Genomic DNA, 18010 nt, shown 5'->3' on the forward strand with positions numbered 1-18010 from the left:
ATGAAGTTGCACAAATTTTATATTTATTTCAGATTTATTACTTTTTATCTACTTTATTAATTATAAAAATTCACACGTTAGAATAATTATCAGCTTTATTTCTTAGAAAAATGATACCAAGAAATAGAAAATATGCAGACATAAATTAAAGTAAAAAAAAAAAAATCAAATTTGGCGACCTCACGGATGGCTCTACCCGGCAGTGTTGACTTGGTGTAAATATCCACGTGTCAACATTCAATAGGTTGTCCACACATCCACTAATTTTTTCATTAGGAGTCGGTTACTTAGGTTTCTTTCCCTCTTCTTTTCGCTAGAATTCAAAAAGCAGCGGTACTGATTTCAGAGAGACGAAAATGGAGCATGTGGAAAGCGAAACCATATCACGAATGGTAACTGTTTGTGATAAAGCAGGGCTACTGACTTTACATCTGAAGCAAAAATCATCACCTTAAAGCCACTACCAACGTGGAAGACAAGGTTAGAAGATTCATCCATTCTTTTAACTATTATTTCCACTTCCTTCCAATTCTGCAACTGAAGTTTTTCATGGATGCCTGAGATTTAGTGCAGGATCTAGAGATGATGATGTGAGAAATCGGGGATCTGAAGGTAAATTTTACGAGGTTACGAACAGAATAAGAAGATCAAAGTTTCCGCCAAATAGTTTATTATTGAGGTGTTCTGTGCATTCTGAAATATTTCTTGGTGCTGGATTTCAGGTTTCACTGGAAAGTCTTTCGGTGGTGGTCGATTTCAGAATAAATTGTGAGTGGCCTTCTCAATCTGCCGTTGCTGCTGCTTCTGCATCCTTCATTTTAGCCTATAGGGGCTGGAATTTGCTTTGTAAGTGTTGATTCAAGTTATGAATTTTAATTAAATGGGACTTTTAAATTTAACACGAGCATTCAAAATTTCACCGGTTGATTATTTAAAATTTTCATTTAGTATGATAAGTTTTATAATGAATAGAAAAAATGAATACTGCATTTCATTGCTCATTATCTAATTGGTCTACCGCACATTTGGTTACTGTTTATGAACAACTTAAAACATTATTGATTCTTGGCAAAGAGCCAGCCACATTAAAAATTTTGATGAAAAGTTTCCGAGAATGACTTGATGTTGTGTGCCTAAATGCATGCAAATATATGAGAGCACGAACAATTTAACTACATCTAGACTAATGATCCAAATGCCAAAATTTGATAGGTGCCTACCAAATAATCTTCCTTGTCCAAGTCTACTTCCTCCGCTTTCATACAATGTAAGAATTCAAAATCTAAACACAGAGGTAAAATGGATGAAGGGTAGACTGAAATCTAGATGTGTAAGAGAATTAATTTTGGGAAATATTTTTTGGTGAGTTTATTTGGCTACTATACATGAGAGAATACGTGGTGTTTTGTAGGTACGAATATCATACAATATATGTCAGGAAATCATACTTGTACAAGGAGTTTAAATTGAATTGGAAAACATATATGATTCTAGTTGTCTGAATCCTTTGCGGGCACTTTTAGGTACCAAGATAAGGGCAGAAACAGAGTTAGTCCAGCCGTTCTATTTTCTTTAATGCATTCTCTGTCAGCTTCCACAAATATTGGAATAGACAAGTGTCATTCAGCTATCTTTTACATGCCTAAATTTGGAGTGGGTTTTTGCGGTTGGATTTGAGCCATTTGATTTATGCAAGGTTAATAGACAATTAAAAAGATTGGAAAAAATAGACATTATAACTTCGAAATATGCTAACTGATTTTTCCCATTATTTGAGATCATTGTTACAAAAAGGGAATATGCTAACCATCCATTGCAGTGGAAGTCAAGATCAAGATATTTGTTGACCAAAAGATATATTACATAAATGGTCAACGATTGGTAGGTATTAACCTAAATGGGATGAACTGAAAAAAAAAAAAAAAGAAAAAGAAAAAAGAAAGCCTAGATTGTAGAGAATCCTAATGCTCTTGTGATTGGTTGAAAGTAGAATGAGCACGAGAAGATGAGGCCCCATCAGAAGATTGATTTGTAACTTGTCCTTGTTGTGGAACAGGGACCAAAACCATACCAAGACTTGAATGCTGGTGTCTGAATGCCCATAGTTGTACTTCATTACCAACTCCCAGTGATTCACTGTTCCTTTGGGTTACGCTAAACCAGTTGCCTATCAGTGCATAGGGCATGTTATTCATATGCCACCTCTTCAAAGGCAATGTACAAGTGGCGTCAACACAAGGCTCTATTAGAGTAACTTCTATGCTTTCTTTGGAAGCCAACTTCATCTCCTCCTCTGGAAAAAGGAACTGGCTCTTCACTTCACCCGCTGGTATCAAAAGCCGATTCTGCGACCTTAGCAAATCCGACTTGAAGATCGTCTTCCGCATAACAAATTTGATATCTCTACCACCCATCTCCAGTACACGACTCTTAAATGGTTCAGGCAATTCCGTTGGTATCTCCGATGAGTCCGGTTTAGGATTCTTGCGGATCTTAGCCCTTTTTCCATCTCCTTCATCTGACTCAAAACGCCGTTTCCGACAGGAAACTTTCAGTTCAGCCTCATTTTTTTCCTTCTCTAGTTTTCGACCCGATTCTTCGATCTTATTGATGTTTGTTTCAGACTCTGTATCGAGGACTGGGAAGGAAACGGCAACGGCAACCGAGTTGTGTACTCTGCTGCCTCGCTTTTTCTTTGGTATATTTTCAAAGAAAGAAAAATTAGTCTTCACGGCTGGAGATGGATCATCTACTGTCACTGCAACGGGCTTCTTGTTTATTATCGTGATGAATTCCTGGACAATTCGTTCAGTGAGCAAGTCGTTCACCAACTCTTTTTCTTCCTTTTCCACGAAACCCTCAATTTCTGCCTTCTTTCTCTGGAGCGAACCATTGTCCAATCTGTCCAGATCTTTGCGAGTAAGCCGATTGGTCATCGTTGTTTCTCTTTGAACAAGGACTTGAATTGAGTTTTTTTTTTTTTCTTTTTCTTTTTGGATGATGAGTAACAACAGAGAGAGAGAGTCTCCTTATGATGAGCAAGGAGAAGAGTATCCTTCAATAATGACCTGACATGAAGTGAGTTATAATGTGATATATACTGAATATTTCCTATTCCTACTCGGAGATGACCTGTTTCGTGCAAACCAATCGATCCGATCTCACCTTCCTGGATAGGAAAACGAATACAGAGAGGGAGCGCGCTCTAACGGTAACTTTTTAGGTACCCCTAGCGCCGGATGTACGCAATTAATTCTAACAGAACTTCAATACGGTGCGTTTTGGTTTAAAGGAGCTGTGTTCCTATATATTGTTTGAGGACAACACTGGAAAGTTGATCAATCAAAAGGTGGGATACAAACAGTGGATCAATAAACCGCACCCTTTAGAATTGCAGTAAAAGATAGATAATTAATGTATGATATTTTATAGGTGTGAAAAAATTATATTTGTTTTAATTTTTAATAATAACAAACGATATTAGAAAGATAAATTTTAAAATCACCGAATCGGTGATATGTGATCTTTTATGCTCTCAAGTAATATATTTAATTTTATTTTTATTTTTATTCTCACAAATAAAATTTTATTGATGATTAATTTTTTAAATAATATTAATTAATAAATTAACTCATGTGATTATTTTAAATACAATTTAATTTTTTATTTGTTAAAATAATTTTAATTACAATAGTTTGTTTTTAATATATAAATAATATGTCACTGTCATTATTATACATTAATAAATTATTATTAAAATTTATATAAACATAATAGTGTTAATGGTTCTTGATCCGACCATTACCCGTGTTAATAGATCCGTAATAGGTCAAACAATTTGTTTGTACTCTCACAGGCCATTACAGATTAAGGTGTGAGCAAAGTGCAGCTTACGACCGTACCATAAAAATTGCCTCGTGTAGTATTTGTCAAATTGCCTAGGCAACACTCTTTCTCATTTCTCTTTTTTATTTTTCTGGGCTTGATGTAAGATTGGTCCAAAACTTGAACTTGGACCCAAAGTGAATTAGAAACTAACTATAAAATTCGGTGCCGGTAGTTCACGTATTTGTTTATCTAATTATAAAATGAAATTATTTTTTGTTTGTACGGTTGCAGTTTTTATATTTAAAATGTTTTTATTAACAATCTTTTTTAAAATAACACATGCATATACTAATACTGTAACTGTAGAGAATCTTTGTTTTTTTTTTTTTTGGCTGTCGGATCATGAGAATAGAAATAGGTACTACCACTTGTTAAAGAACAAATTTTAGCTGTGTTAGAATAATGTTGTAGTTTTTTCAGTGATAATTTTTTTTCTAAATCAAATTTATGTGATAAATTAATTAATTAATCTAACAGAATTTTTGTAGGTAATAAATAATTAATTTAAATAAATAATGTTAAGGATTAAGTCGATAAAATTGTTACTTCTAAGAATAGTATTAATGTTTATATGAAACGGTCCTTTTAACTTTTAACATTTTATTCCCACACAGCGTTCTATTGAATTCCGACCTTGCAATACATATTCGTTCGTGAGTTTAAAATATTTAAAAAATTGTATAATTGATATTGTTTATGTCATACTAAAATAATATATGATTTAAATTATTATAATAGTAGTGATTTACAAAATAAATAAATAAATAAAAAGTTAAGGGCTAAAGTTTGAGTTTTGAAAAATAATAATTTACATGTACAAAAGAACAGTAATTTGTTCTTAAGAAAGAGAGAGAGAGAGATATATATATATATATCTATAGTGATTCAAAAATTAAAAATTGATTTTCGTTTGAGTGGTCTGAAAAACGGAGAAACTAAATTTACAAATTAGATGAGTTATATTGATTTTTTATTTGATTTTATTAATTTCTGTTAATTTGTAACTAAAACATGGTTCATTTTTAATATTTGGGGTAGGCCACCTCAAAATTGACACCTACCTTATCATACATATATATATATATATATATATATATATGGATAGACGCAGTAAGTTATTACCAATGCGCTCTGCGAGTCTTCAGTGATGCCAAAATCAAACGTCTGCTTCTTCACCAAAAACAATCAAAAGCTGTTTATTTTATTGACATTTTGTTTAGGGTCTCAACATGCATAAAAATATTACAAACACCTTCCGCATGCAACTCCTAAGATCTTTTATAATATTTCTGTATGTTGTTTTCAAACGTGATACACCTAAATAAAATAAAAAAAAAAAAAAGTATTGATTTGCTTATTATTAACAGAGACTCGTCAACTTTTGTTTTTCCTTGGAATTAGATTAAAATGTATTTCTCATTATGTACCATGTTGTAATACAGTATTGTTTAGTTCCCACAAAATAAAATAAAAATTAAAAGTACTATAATATATAAATTAAAAATTGAGAAATATATAGTTTATAAAGCCTTTGCTACGAGGGAGTCAGAGCTGATACCTAATGAGAAATAAAAAGAAATTGCGAAGATGGAATATTGCAAGGAACGAGGAAATTAAAAGTTTTTGAACGGATCAAAACGCATGTGAGCCTATAATTCCTTGCATCATTATTATATATATATCTCTCTCTCTTTTTTTTTTTGGGAAAAATATTATTATTATTTTAATACATGATGGTGAAATTTGTGTTAATTTTATTTGCAAAGTATAAAATTTGAATTCATATATATATATATATATAATTTATTAAAAAAATAATACATAAAATTTCATATAAGTTTAATTTTTATCAATTTGATTTGAGTAAGAATTGTTTAGGCAAACAAATTTTTACATAAATTTAGAAATTAACTCAACAACTAATATTTCGTTTTAGAGAGATTTTATATTGGTCCCGTATAATTTGTTGGTTGATCATAATCTATAAGGACCCCACTACAGTCTAATATCAATTCCACCAGATAAATAATTTATTTTGAATTTGGAACTTTCAATCTATATATATTGAGTTTGGCAATATATGTGGGTGGGTGGGTGGGGTTCACTTTTTTATGTGTTCAAAATTTTAAGGAACAGCCAACATCTTCTTTTAAGCTTACTAATTTATTGTCTTTTATTAATATATTAGTAAAAACTATAAATTAAATAAATTTTAATGAAATAAAAAAATATATTTTATTACTGTGAGATTCTTTTAACTGAAATTAATTAAAATTATAATAAAATATACTATTCATGATATATATATATATATAAACATTTATGGTTGTGTGTTGTAATTATAATAAGCTTGAATATATCCAGTGGATCCAATTAGATACTACGGATCAGATCAGATTTAATTAATCCATTTTAAGATTGATATATGCTATGTATGTGTGTGTGTGTGTGTGTGTGTGTGTATGTATATGTCCCCTCTATCTTCATATATGTATATATATTTTTCATTTATTCTCAAGCTGACACATACATTGTCCAAGTAAGTATTCTTTAATAAAAAGTTTTAAAAGTGAATTATTACCTTCCTGTAAATTAATGTAACTTTATTTTTTATTTTTACTATTTAACTAGCAAAAAAGTCAAATTGGTATTATATACTAACAAAAAGGCAAGAACGTGCAGTTATAATGCCAAGCCAGTAGTGCAGCACATATTAATCAACCTTCCTCACCGAGCAAAACAAACCCGTTTGGCGTTCCCTTAAATCTCTCCTCACGATTCGCATTTATTCTCTCAAATCCACCTGGCTACTCTAATTCAACTCCTCCATACATTGAATACAAACTTATCGAACGTTATAGAGAGATCAAAACCAGATATGGGAGCGGGGGAACTTTGTGTGGGAACTGGGTTCTGTAAAAAGCTATCAACTTCATGCTCAACCATGGCGAAAGCCCTTAACGACGCCATTTCAAAGAGCCTACTTGGTAGATACTTCAAGTTAGATGAAAGGAAGACCTGTTTCACTCGAGAATTACGCGCTGCTACTGCAACTTTCCTCACCATGGCCTATATCATCACCGTCAATGCTACCATCCTCGCCGACTCCGGTGGTACCTGCTCTGTTCGCGACTGCTCCGAGCCGGCCAACCCAGATTGCATTTTGAAGCCTAATGCCGGTTACGAGAGTTGCCTTGCAAAAACCAAGAGTGATCTCATTGTGGGTACTGTTTTATCAGCCATGATCGGGTCATTTGCCATGGGGATTTTAGCCAACCTGCCTTTGGGACTGGCTCCGGGTATGGGTCCCAACGCTTACTTAGCCTACAACTTAGTGGGTTTTCATGGGTCTGGACCCATGTCCTTCAAAACCGCCATGGCTGTAGTCTTGGTTCAGGGCTGTGCTTTTCTTGCAATAGCTGCTTTTGGGCTCCGCGCAAAGTTAGCTAGACTTATTCCCCAACCTGTAAGACTCGCTTGCGCCGCCGGCATAGGTTTGTTCATTGCATTTGTTGGCCTGCAAATTCACCAGGGACTTGGTCTTATCGGGCCAGACCCATCGACATTGTTGACTGTCACGGCTTGCGCTGAGACCAACCCGGTCACTGGCGAGTGCCTGAGCGGCAAAATGAGAAGCCCAACATTCTGGCTGGGCTTAGTGGGTTTTCTGATCACATGTTTTGGGCTCATGAAGGAGATCAAGGGTAGCATGATATACGGCATTGTGTTTGTCACTTTAATTTCATGGATTAGAGGCACACCAGTCACATATTTTCCCAACACACCAGTGGGTGACACTAACTACAAGTATTTCAAAAAGGTGGTGGATTTCCACAAGATTGGATCCACAGCAGGAGCCATCAGCTTTACCCATTTCAACACAGGTGAAGTCTGGATTGCTTTAGCCACACTTTTATATGTAGATGTGCTTGCAACCACAGGAACGCTTTACACCATGGCAGAGATTGGAGGGTTCGTGGATGATCAAGGTTGCTTCGAAGGAGAGTACTTGGCTTACATGGTAGATGCTGGGTCCACAATAGTGGGGTCAGCATTGGGAGTTTCTCCAATAGCAACTTTTGTGGAATCATCTGCTGGGATCAGAGAAGGTGGGAGAACAGGATTAACGGCTGTGATTATTGGTTTATACTTCTTCATATCTCTGTTCTTGACACCTCTGTTTAGCAGTGTACCTCCATGGGCGATTGGTCCTTCACTGGTGATGGTTGGGGTGATGATGATGAGAGTGGTGAAGGATATTAAGTGGGAAAACATTAAAGAGGCAGTGCCTGCTTTTGTTACAATGCTTCTTATGCCACTTACATACTCCATAGCAAATGGGATAATTGGTGGGATTGGGCTTTATATTGCTCTGAGCTTATATGGATATGCAGTGGGGTTCATGAAATGGGTAAACAAGACGAGAAAAATGGTGGCCAAAGAGCAAAATCAAGTGTCTGCTGCCACGAGCGCTGTAGAAATTATATGATATGTATTTGATGCATGGTTCATGATAGTTAGCTAAGACTAGGATAGGAGTTAGATATGTTATATATATATATATATATGATATGTATGTTTGTCTTTTTAGCATGTAAGACACTGGATGCTTAAGCTGCCATGAAAGGACATGAAAGAGGCTCTGATCATCATCAGCTAGCACTTTCAAGGCTGCTTTTGCATGCATTGTTTTTTTTTTTTTTAATTTTTTTTAATTTAGTTGCAATTTTAGTTCATTTGGAAGATGAGGCTTCTTATAGATCTTGTTCTTAAGACACGTAAAGCTTGCTACTATTTTTCATTTTCAACAAGAGAAAACCAACTAATCAACAATTATGCTTTTCTGCCTCTCCTCATCATTTAACACTATGTTTTTATAAAATTAGTTTGACAAGTGTATGGATGGGAAAGAAAAGAGAAAACAAAAACAAAATGGGGCTGTAAAGAAAAAAAAATGTTAACATTTTTTAGTGATTAAACTAAAAAAATTACTTAAAATATGTTTGCAATAAATACTCTTAAGTATTTAAAATAGATACCATAAAACAGACATCTATTGTTACTTATCAAGTCCACCAAAGTTGGATGGTAATGAAGGTAGAAATGATACTTGGAAATATAAATTTAGACTTATCAAGCCCCCAGGACATGTGCTGATGTTTCCGCAGAGTTAGAATTATAAAGAAAAGTAAGCTAATACCTAAAATAAAAATAGATTTCGTAGGGGTTAAATCCCTCATAGATATCGATAGAAAAAAGAAAATATATTTAAAAATATAAATTTAGCGATTATATAAGATGTTTCGCCTAATAGACTAGATTGACCCATTACTTATTTTGGAGTTCCTTTATGAGAAAACCTAACAATCGTGTATTTTAAAAAATAGATGAATTAAAAGTGGTTAGGTATATAGAGAGTTAGAAGGAGAAACTCTTTTCACTTGGGGGGGGGGGGGGGGGGGGGGGGGAAGGCAACCCTAATTTAGGAATGTCTTTCTAGTACTTTCTTTTATTTTTTATCATTCTTTTTAGAATTCTAGTAGGCATGGCTGGGAGAATAAAAAACTACATAAAAAAAATTTTATAGATCAAGGTAAGGGAAGGTAAGGGGGATCACTTGGTGAATTGGAAGACATATTGCTTAACAAGTAGCTTTAAGGCATTAGGCTTGGGAAATCTCATATCCAAAAACCTATAATTATTGATTAAGTGGCCATAGTACCTTCCTTAATAACCAAACTCTTTGTGGCACAAAAGGATCAAGAGCATCTATGAGCATTTAAGGAATGGGTAGAATGTTATTATTTGTATAACTAACTCTTACTGAATTCATTGAAAAACCATATCCCAAGCTTATACCTCGTATGTCCACCTTATCCACATCTGATTGGGAGATAGTAGTAGAGTCGAATTTTGGGAGGATATTTGGGTGAGGATCAACCGTTAGTCACTAAATTCTCATCTATTTAACTTATCTATAGAATATGACACCACAATCTCAATTTCATTTTAAACACAGAGGATAATATAAACTGAAATTTTTACCTCAACCTTAATCTTTTATATAGGGATACTTTTAAAATAATTAACTTTTTACATCTCTTAAAACCTATTCAACTGTCTATCTAACTTTATACCAAATTATGAATCTTAAAATTTTCAGACATAGATATATATATATATATATAAATCTCTTTTTGAATACCTCATTTTGAAAGCAAACAGTAACCTGTCTTACAAGGCCAATATGTATTAAAATCTTTTATTCCTTCAAAAGTCAAGGTTTCTCATGAACTGTCATTCATTAGAAGCTTAACACAAACGAGATGCTCCAAGCCCACTAACCTTATCGAGTTGTCTCTAGATTTATGTGTTATGTGTTTTGTAAAGAAAGAGACACTCATATTTATTCTTATATTGTCATACATCCTAAAGGTTTAAGGTGAAATTGATAACAATGTTTGGTATGTATTTGGTGCCTCTACGAAGAAGAGTTTCATGAGTTGTTACCATAAGGATGAGGGAGTGGCTATTGAGGCTAAACTCGTAAAAAGAGAGTACCTTTTGTTGGGTTATGGAACGTTTGGTTTGTTTCAATAATAATTACAATAGTATCACTAATACATTAATAAATTAAATTATCAATCTAATTAAATTAAATATTATTGGCCGGCTACCACTCACCCATAACACACCCACAAAGTGATGACCTCTACATTTTCAATAATAATATTTAAGTTTGTGATTTTCAAATATAAGATAAAAATTTCGACTATTAAACTGCTGTATTGTTTGTCAAACTTTTTTTTTTTTTTTTGTTTATAACTTCACTATTAATGTTATACATGTATTTGGAATAAATTAATTTTAAAGTTACATTTATTTATTTAGAAAGTTATATCTATTTCAACTTTATTCTAAATGAAATTGCATTAATAAAAAATTTTCATAAATTTTTAAAAAATTCATTTTTAAATCTAAATTTTTTGATAAAAGAAGAAGTTTTAGTAGAGAGATAATGAAGAATGAAAAATACAGTTAAGGAGAATAAAGTATTCGCCTCAAAATAACCATAAATGAAGAAATACAAACAAATAAAACTCTAGCTATTAGAGATAAAAGTTTCTTAATTTTGATGGAGGCCAGTATCACTGTTAGTGGAAAAGTGTTCATACACCTTAACCCATAATATTCCATCACTTTGGAAAGTTAAGATGAATTTCAACAAACATTTTATTGTAATGAAATTTTTATAATTTGAAATAATCAAAATGAATTTTTTTTTAAAAAAAAAGAGAAGAAAGTCATGGGTGGAGTTGCCCCATTCAAGTCCAATCTAATTACCACTTTGACTTATAAAAATTAATTAGGCAACTGGTTGTGATCATTTTGGTCAAAGATGATTTTGTATTCTCTGTGTCACAAAAACAGTTGTAAATAATAATTTAGATTAGATTCTTTATAAATATTACTAAAAAGTAATCTTATATACATTGAGACAAATATAGAAAGTACATATTTAATTGAAAATTTAAAAAAAAAAAAACATTTCATTCTTAAAGTAAATTCAACTGCTCCACCAAAGCAATTAAGGCGGTCAAAAGACAAAGTTAGAAAAGTCAAATAATTCAATCAAACTCTTTAATGGGATTACTACAAAGCAAAATAAAAAAAAAAAAGTGATGAATTAAAATAAGATCCCCAGAGAAATTAAATTTATTATTTAAAATATTAAATTTATCACTTTATAAATTAAATTTTAATTTAATAATATATTAATTTGACTGCAATAACAAAATTAAATTCAGTTTCAATAAACTTATTAATTTTCTAATAAAAAAATAAATAAATAAAACATTTGTGAGATATACGTCGTTGCGACTTTTCTAATCTCATTAAAAGAAATGCAAATTAATAAATTTGAAAAAAGAAAAATTGAACAGGCAACGATACGTGTTTCCCCTTTCCCAGCGCACATTCTTCACTGCAAATACATTTCTCTTCTTTGTCTTCATCTTCAACAAAAACTTCTTCTCAATACGCGCACTACAGTTGAGGCCACTGAAAAAAATAATCTCTTCAGTTCTGCTCTTTCTTTCTTTCTAGAATTTAGTTTAGGGTTTTTGGTACTAGCAAAAAGAAGGTACAAGAGCTACCAGTTTAGAGTTTTAAAAAGGGAAATATGGATTACTATGAACTTATTGCAAAATCCTCTTTCCACGACTCCCTAAAGATTCTTGAGGCTCATGTTCAGTATGCCAATGCACTGTCAGTTCTCTCTCTCTACTCATTCCTTTCCAGGATTTCTTCTTAAAATTTTGTTGTTTAGTTTCTGACGTGCCTTGCCCCGTGAGGCCTTCCAATGCATGATTGAGCTGTTAGGCTTTCAAATTCTACCTTTACTTCTGTCTTTTTCACTGAATTGGGTTAATCAAGTTTTTGGAATTCTCTTTTTAGGGCGTCTTCTCTTCCAAGAGGCAAGAGTAGTCTTCACATGAAGCTGGCTTACAGTCACTTAGCATCCGTCTTCCTCTTTTTGCTCCATTGGGTTGATACCTCATGTTCATGTCTATTCACAACTTATTTAAATCTTTTCCACATTGTTGTTCACAAGGTAAAGGTCATTTTTTTAGTTTCTTCTTTTCAGAGTAAATTTGTTTACATACTAAAATTTGATGTCTTGGCTGATTAGGTGCACCCGGATGGGAGGCCAAGCGTATCTACGTGTGCAAGGAAGGCAACCATTAGAGAATTCTACTGTATGTAGATACTCTTTCTGCTCTTTTGTTGTTCCTCTGGGTTGTTGCTACTATAAATAACAGATTGTACTAGTCATTTCGTAAGTGGATGGTTGATGCTTTTTGTCCTTAACGAGCTTGTGAGGTTCGACTTGGATTATGCATTTTTTCTGTATTATTTTTATTAGAAGATTATACTATAATGATATGCCTATTATTAACTAATTAATGAAATAAGTGAATTTAGACTCCAAAAAAAAATAATAGATTGTATTCTTTTCTACTAGCTCATCTTTTGGTATTTTTATATGGTATCAAATTCTTAACTCTTTACGCACTAGCTGCTTCTTCCTATTAAGATTAATTTCGCACAAGGAATGGCAGTTTTGTTCTTTATCCTTACATTTACCCCTGTAGAATTTGGTGCAAAGGACCATAATAGAAATAAATAGTAGAGGCAGGTGGGCTAAAGTTCAAGTTTTTGTTGTTAATAGTTGGATACCGAACATAAATGTAAGCATTGCCTTTGTTTGTTCACTTAAGATCCAAGGTTAATCTGTAATATTGCTTGGTGTTTCAACGATTGATTGGCCATCCTATACATGATTTAACATATGAACACGTTGTACTAAAAGACATAATATTGTTTATATATTCTGGAGCTTTTTTATGGAACAATATCATGCTTATATGGTTTCTTTATGGTACTATTCCTATCTTAAAAGTCCCATTGATGAAACGTGAAACTGCAGCTGTTATATTACCGTCCCTTCAGCATCTTCACGCTGATTTGTCAGACATTGACATTGCCAGAGAAGGTTACAATACAAGTAGGATGGGTGGGGAAAGAGTAGATGATAAACGAAGATTCCCAGATATAGATTTGGAAAGTGAAGATGAATGTGGGATTTGCTTGGAGCCTGGCACCAAAATGGTTCTGCCAAACTGTTGTCATGAAATGTGCATTAAATGCTTCCATGACTGGTATGTGAGCTCGGATCGTTCTAACTTTTTCCAAATTTTGGTTTTCCACGGTTGATTAACATGATGAAAATTTTGTTCTTTTATTTTCTTATGTATGTCTACAGGAACAACAAGTCAGAATCTTGCCCGTTCTGCAGAGGAAGTTTAAGAAGAGTGAACTCCGAGGATTTGTGGGTGCTCACCTGCAGTAGCGATGTGGTTGAAACACAGACAGTGTTGAAGGAGGATGTGTTGCGGCTCTATCTTTACATAAATGCACTGCCGAAGGATACCCCAGATGCTCTTTCCTTGATAAATTGTGAATACGTTGTCTAACTCTGACCAATAAGGAGAGAGAATCAGAGTGGAATCGGCTAATCATCATCACGTGTAAAAGCATCTACCTAGATTCAGTTTACATGTTTCATTGTCTTTACGTTTCCCAAAGAACGTGTATTCTCAATGTAGTTAGAGACCAATACACATAGGAGATTGAAAATGAATGTATAGCTTATATATATATATATATATATATATATATATATATTTTTCATTGCAGAATGTATGGCTTATATTATATGCCTCTTACATCCTGCTGCTTTTGGATTGTGGGGCATCTAGAGAATAAAAGTTTTGAGTAACTACATCTGTTTATCTTGAGTGTCTTCTATTAAAAACTATTTTAATTGTCAACTCTAACAATCATTTTATCTGTAAACATATATGTTGAAGATTAGTCACCAAGACAAGCACAGTGTTATTATCTCTTCATAAAATTTGTATTTTCTTATTATAATAAGTTAACAAAAGATTTCTAAACAAATTTTGGACTTGTTCCACATATAAAGTGCAAGCTTGTTTCTAAACTCAAGAATACTTGGTCATTAAGAAATTGGGGATTGAATGTATGGTTGTGAATGTATAGACGCCGCTAACTAATGGGTTGAATGAATAGGGTTTGAGAGATCAATAAGGAAAATGGGAAGCAGCTTATATTCTTAAAATTTTTTGTTTGGTGCGACCATATATAATTGTGTTGGTATTTGAATATTATCTTCTCAAACTATATTTACACATAATTATTATGGGATTTGAATATTTTGATTAATGTTCTCCAGTTCATAATGAACTTTTTGTATTGCCAGTGAGGTAAGCTATATTGTGCTAATTCCTACCGTTTATTTATTTTCTAAAGAACTTTTTTGCAAGTAAATTAATTATTTTTATTAATTTTCTTGTTACATAAAAAGTCACCCGACAATTAAATTAGTCTATAACAAGATAGCAAGAAATATATGAATTTGAAAAATACAAAGTTAGGAAATACTTACACGTGCTAGACAGAGGTACAAGTTTCTTGTTTTTGGAGGGAAGCTGGAAAAGGAGAGTCCAAAGCTACATATGTTGTTCAGTAATTGATCCATACTTCACCTAAAACTGGAAACTTTATCATCACACCAAGAAGGAATTACATTCTCTTGAAACTTTCAGTTAACTTTTCTTATTCATGTTCAACATGTTGAAAGAGAGTCACGGCAAAATTAAGCACAGAAGCATTTAGGGCTGAGGGATGAAGTTGTAGATTCGAATCGAGCTCTGTGTTTCTGTGTATCGTCAGTATGAAATTGTATTATAACTATTGAAGGTCTACAAGGAAAGTCACACATGATTTCTCAACCATCAAAGCTACATTTGCGGTGGGCCGGGGGGATGGAGAAAACATATCGATATTGCTTTAACAGAGCTACTAGCTCAAGTTTTATTATATTTATCTGAACAAGATAATTATAACAGATATGCTGTTACTGAAAACATCTGATACTGATGATCAACCCTGATGCTGTTTTCTTTCTAACAAGTAATTGAATGGAGGATGACTGAGATTTCCATTAAGGAACATGTCAGCAACAACCTTATACATTGCCTCTGTTAGATGAACTCCATCCCAGTTTATATACTGAAATGGATTTTGGCAAGAACTTGAAGAAGGAGTTCCACATGTATCAAACACATTAAAGTTGTAAGGCTGCTCCCCGGTTCCACAGCAAACCTTGAATACCTCCTTGAATCCGTACTTGTCTGGATTCTCCACCACCATCCGGTACGCGTTCCAGTAGTCTGCGTAAACGATGACAGCCTGAGGATATTGTCTTCTCAGATCATCCAAAGCAGATTGGAGAGCAACATTATGAGTGTAGCTCTGGTTGTTCACACTCTTGACGCAGCCTATCTCGTCTCTGTCATAGTCAGGAGACATTGCCAATGCCAGTGTCAAACACCCAGTTGCTGGCAGTCCTTGCACTACAACATACTTTGCACCCTTATCCAGCAATCCCTGCAGACCATTCTCTATCAACTCATGGTTTTGTACGATGAAAACTTAGCCCTGTAATAGAGCGACAGAGATTAAAATTTACCTGCATAAAGTGAGTAAAGCTGTAGATGGAAAGTTTCCTTATGGTGTCGCTTGAGACAGAAGATTCAAAGCTAGTGTAAGCATAGTCATTGACACCAATTTCGCCAACCCAGATCAAAGCATCATCAAATTCTGATTTACATTCAGTCCCACAGCCTTGCCTCTCAAGGTACTTATTGAACCAAATAAGCTGAGTCTGGATAGATTGAGGAGTGATGTCAAGAGTGAGATTGTTCTTGACAAAGAAAGCATGGTTGATTGCTGTGGAGCCAGCAACAGCAAAGTTGACACCATAAGAAGAACCATTAGTTGCCTTGATGTTAAGATAAGGTGGCAAGAAGGATAAAGACAGTGCTTGAGCTACGAAGTCAATCACCAGACGCCCATCTGAGTACCTGTTGGTGGGTCTGTGAAAGAATGTGATGCCATATGGTGGATTTGAGACATGAGCAAAACCCTTTGGACCACTCATAGACCTGGTGTTGCCGGTGTCGGTGAATGAATCACCAAAGGCATAGATCTTCTTGAAGAGACGCTGCTCGGTCTCAGCATAAGGCGAGAAAATAGAGACCATGATGGTGATGATGATGAGGGTGAGTTGGAGGGAAGAACAAGTAAAAAAAGAAGACATTTTTCCCCCCAAGATCTGCAGGCTTCAAGCTTTGCAGCTATACAAAATGTAAAACTCTGTATATATTCATTTAAACTGCTTTCTCCAGTGATAAATGTATGCTCGAGCGCCTTGCTTTCAGAGTGACTTAATAATTATAACTAATGACTTATTGTACAAAACAAAATCATAATTAATGACTTATTGCTTCTAACCCTTCCTTTTCATGATGAAACCGTACAATTCTATTGAGAGAAAACAAAACCTTCATATACGAAATAGAGGAGAAAACAAAGGGGACCGCTGATGATGTGAAATTGACGGGTAGAAAGAATGATTCAGCAGTAGTAATGGAAATTAGTTGAGCCTTAAATGAGACTTACCAAAACTCACCACTTGTTTTCCTTTTGGTGATTTTAGCGAACAAAAACAGGCTTTGATTTGACAAAGGAAATTATTTTTTATAAGTTAATTCTTTCATGTATCTTTCGTCAATTAACAGTGTCTTTGTTCGTGCTTTTAAGTGCCACAACTACCAATCCGATGACACCACTAAGGAATGGGGGATTATAGATGCATTTCCCCAGTTGGGACCACACCACACAAAATTACTCTTCCATTTAATCCACTGCATTATTGCTTGCTTTCCTTCACCTATATGTTTACACGTTGAATCTATATGTGAGAAGGATTGAATTGGAAGTTGAACGCTGGCAATATTGTATTTTATGTACACCTACTTATTCAGAATGCAGTTGTCTTTCCTTTTTTGGGATCTAAACTTGAAACCCATCTGTTAGGAGTTATTATAAACCTAAAATGTTGTTGCCACATGGAGTCTTCAAACAAATCGTGAGGACGAGAGGGAAAAACCAATAAGTAAAATTTTGCATTAAAGTACTTGCCTAGCTGATCCAGCTTTTGGGCTTATTGGTCTGGTACATGAACCGAAAGCTTCAAGAAATGCTCAATGCTCCAAGGTTTTTTCTTCTTCATTTCGTTGCAATTATTATTATTTTGAAAGATTCTTTATTTTAGCTGGTAACTTTTTTGTTTTGACGTGATTATGATGAAGTTCTCATCAGCATTGCCCTCAAACCTTACCCAAAATATGCCCGGTAAAGAGCTTCCTCAAATTAGTACACTACATATTAAGGGGAAACTTTACCCTCCTACCAAAAGAGGGATAGAGAGACAGTGAGAGAGAGAGAGAGAGAGAGAGAGATATCCCTCCTTTATAACATTTTCCGAGGTTCATTCCTCAAGTTCAAACATGAAATGTGTACGGGACATTCAATTGCATGCTACGAATCACTGTTGAGATATTATCAACTGAAGAAGTAATTATGGAACCTGCTACCCCAACCAAATCCACATAATTCCCAACTGAACCTA

General features: G+C 33.9%; 4 protein-coding genes and 1 long non-coding RNA gene across 5 annotated transcripts; 3 read left to right on the top strand and 2 right to left on the bottom strand.

Annotated features, from left to right (window-relative positions):
* The first annotated feature begins 267 nt into the window (after positions 1 to 267).
* On the top strand, positions 268 to 899 carry LOC110823037 (uncharacterized). The gene is made up of 3 exons (XR_002541329.2): positions 268 to 480; positions 569 to 612; positions 723 to 899. It is a non-coding gene; the product is annotated as an uncharacterized LOC110823037 (long non-coding RNA).
* Positions 900 to 1660: 761 nt separating this feature from the next.
* LOC148239801 (uncharacterized) lies at positions 1661 to 2936 on the bottom strand. Its single transcript, XM_088212058.1, has one exon. The coding sequence runs from the start codon at positions 2934 to 2936 to the stop codon at positions 1962 to 1964; it is 975 nt and encodes a 324-aa protein (XP_088068184.1). The 3' UTR covers positions 1661 to 1961.
* Positions 2937 to 6539: 3603 nt separating this feature from the next.
* Positions 6540 to 8657, top strand: AZG2 (Xanthine/uracil permease family protein). Its single transcript, XM_022053159.2, has one exon. The coding sequence runs from the start codon at positions 6767 to 6769 to the stop codon at positions 8375 to 8377; it is 1611 nt and encodes a 536-aa protein (XP_021908851.2). The 5' UTR covers positions 6540 to 6766; the 3' UTR covers positions 8378 to 8657.
* Positions 8658 to 11822: 3165 nt separating this feature from the next.
* LOC110822991 (E3 ubiquitin-protein ligase AIRP2-like) lies at positions 11823 to 14243 on the top strand. Its single transcript, XM_022053237.2, has 5 exons — positions 11823 to 12156; positions 12346 to 12502; positions 12581 to 12647; positions 13379 to 13610; positions 13715 to 14243. Exons 1-5 carry the CDS (start codon positions 12071 to 12073, stop codon positions 13923 to 13925), a joined length of 753 nt encoding a protein of 250 aa, XP_021908929.1. The 5' UTR covers positions 11823 to 12070; the 3' UTR covers positions 13926 to 14243.
* A 1076-nt stretch (positions 14244 to 15319) lies between these two features.
* LOC110822993 (GDSL-like Lipase/Acylhydrolase superfamily protein) lies at positions 15320 to 16942 on the bottom strand. Its single transcript, XM_022053238.2, has 2 exons — positions 16007 to 16942; positions 15320 to 15924 (listed from the first exon to the last, which is right to left on the bottom strand). The coding sequence occupies exons 1-2, from the start codon at positions 16634 to 16636 to the stop codon at positions 15418 to 15420; spliced, it is 1137 nt and encodes a 378-aa protein (XP_021908930.2). The 5' UTR covers positions 16637 to 16942; the 3' UTR covers positions 15320 to 15417.
* Between the last annotated feature and the right edge of the window lie 1068 nt (positions 16943 to 18010).

This window comes from Carica papaya, chromosome 9, assembly GCF_054855325.1.
Source record: "Carica papaya isolate Zhongbai chromosome 9, ASM5485532v1, whole genome shotgun sequence".
NCBI classification, from domain to species: Eukaryota; Viridiplantae; Streptophyta; class Magnoliopsida; order Brassicales; family Caricaceae; genus Carica; species Carica papaya.

Excerpts from the sequence above, each read along its gene's own strand:
- LOC110822991 (XM_022053237.2), top strand. The coding sequence starts at position 12,071 with ATGGATTACTATGAACTTATTGCAAAATCCTCTTTCCACGACTCCCTA. Across the intron at positions 12,157-12,345 it reads GTTCAGTATGCCAATGCACT|GGCGTCTTCTCTTCCAAGAG; the intron begins GTCAGTTCTCTC and ends TTCTCTTTTTAG. Across the intron at positions 13,611-13,714 it reads ATTAAATGCTTCCATGACTG|GAACAACAAGTCAGAATCTT; the intron begins GTATGTGAGCTC and ends GTATGTCTACAG.
- AZG2 (XM_022053159.2), top strand. The coding sequence starts at position 6,767 with ATGGGAGCGGGGGAACTTTGTGTGGGAACTGGGTTCTGTAAAAAGCTA.
- LOC110822993 (XM_022053238.2), bottom strand. The coding sequence starts at position 16,636 with ATGTCTTCTTTTTTTACTTGTTCTTCCCTCCAACTCACCCTCATCATC. Across the intron at positions 15,925-16,006 it reads GCTTTACTCACTTTATGCAG|GGATTGCTGGATAAGGGTGC; the intron begins GTAAATTTTAAT and ends AATGGTCTGCAG.
- LOC148239801 (XM_088212058.1), bottom strand. The coding sequence starts at position 2,936 with ATGACCAATCGGCTTACTCGCAAAGATCTGGACAGATTGGACAATGGT.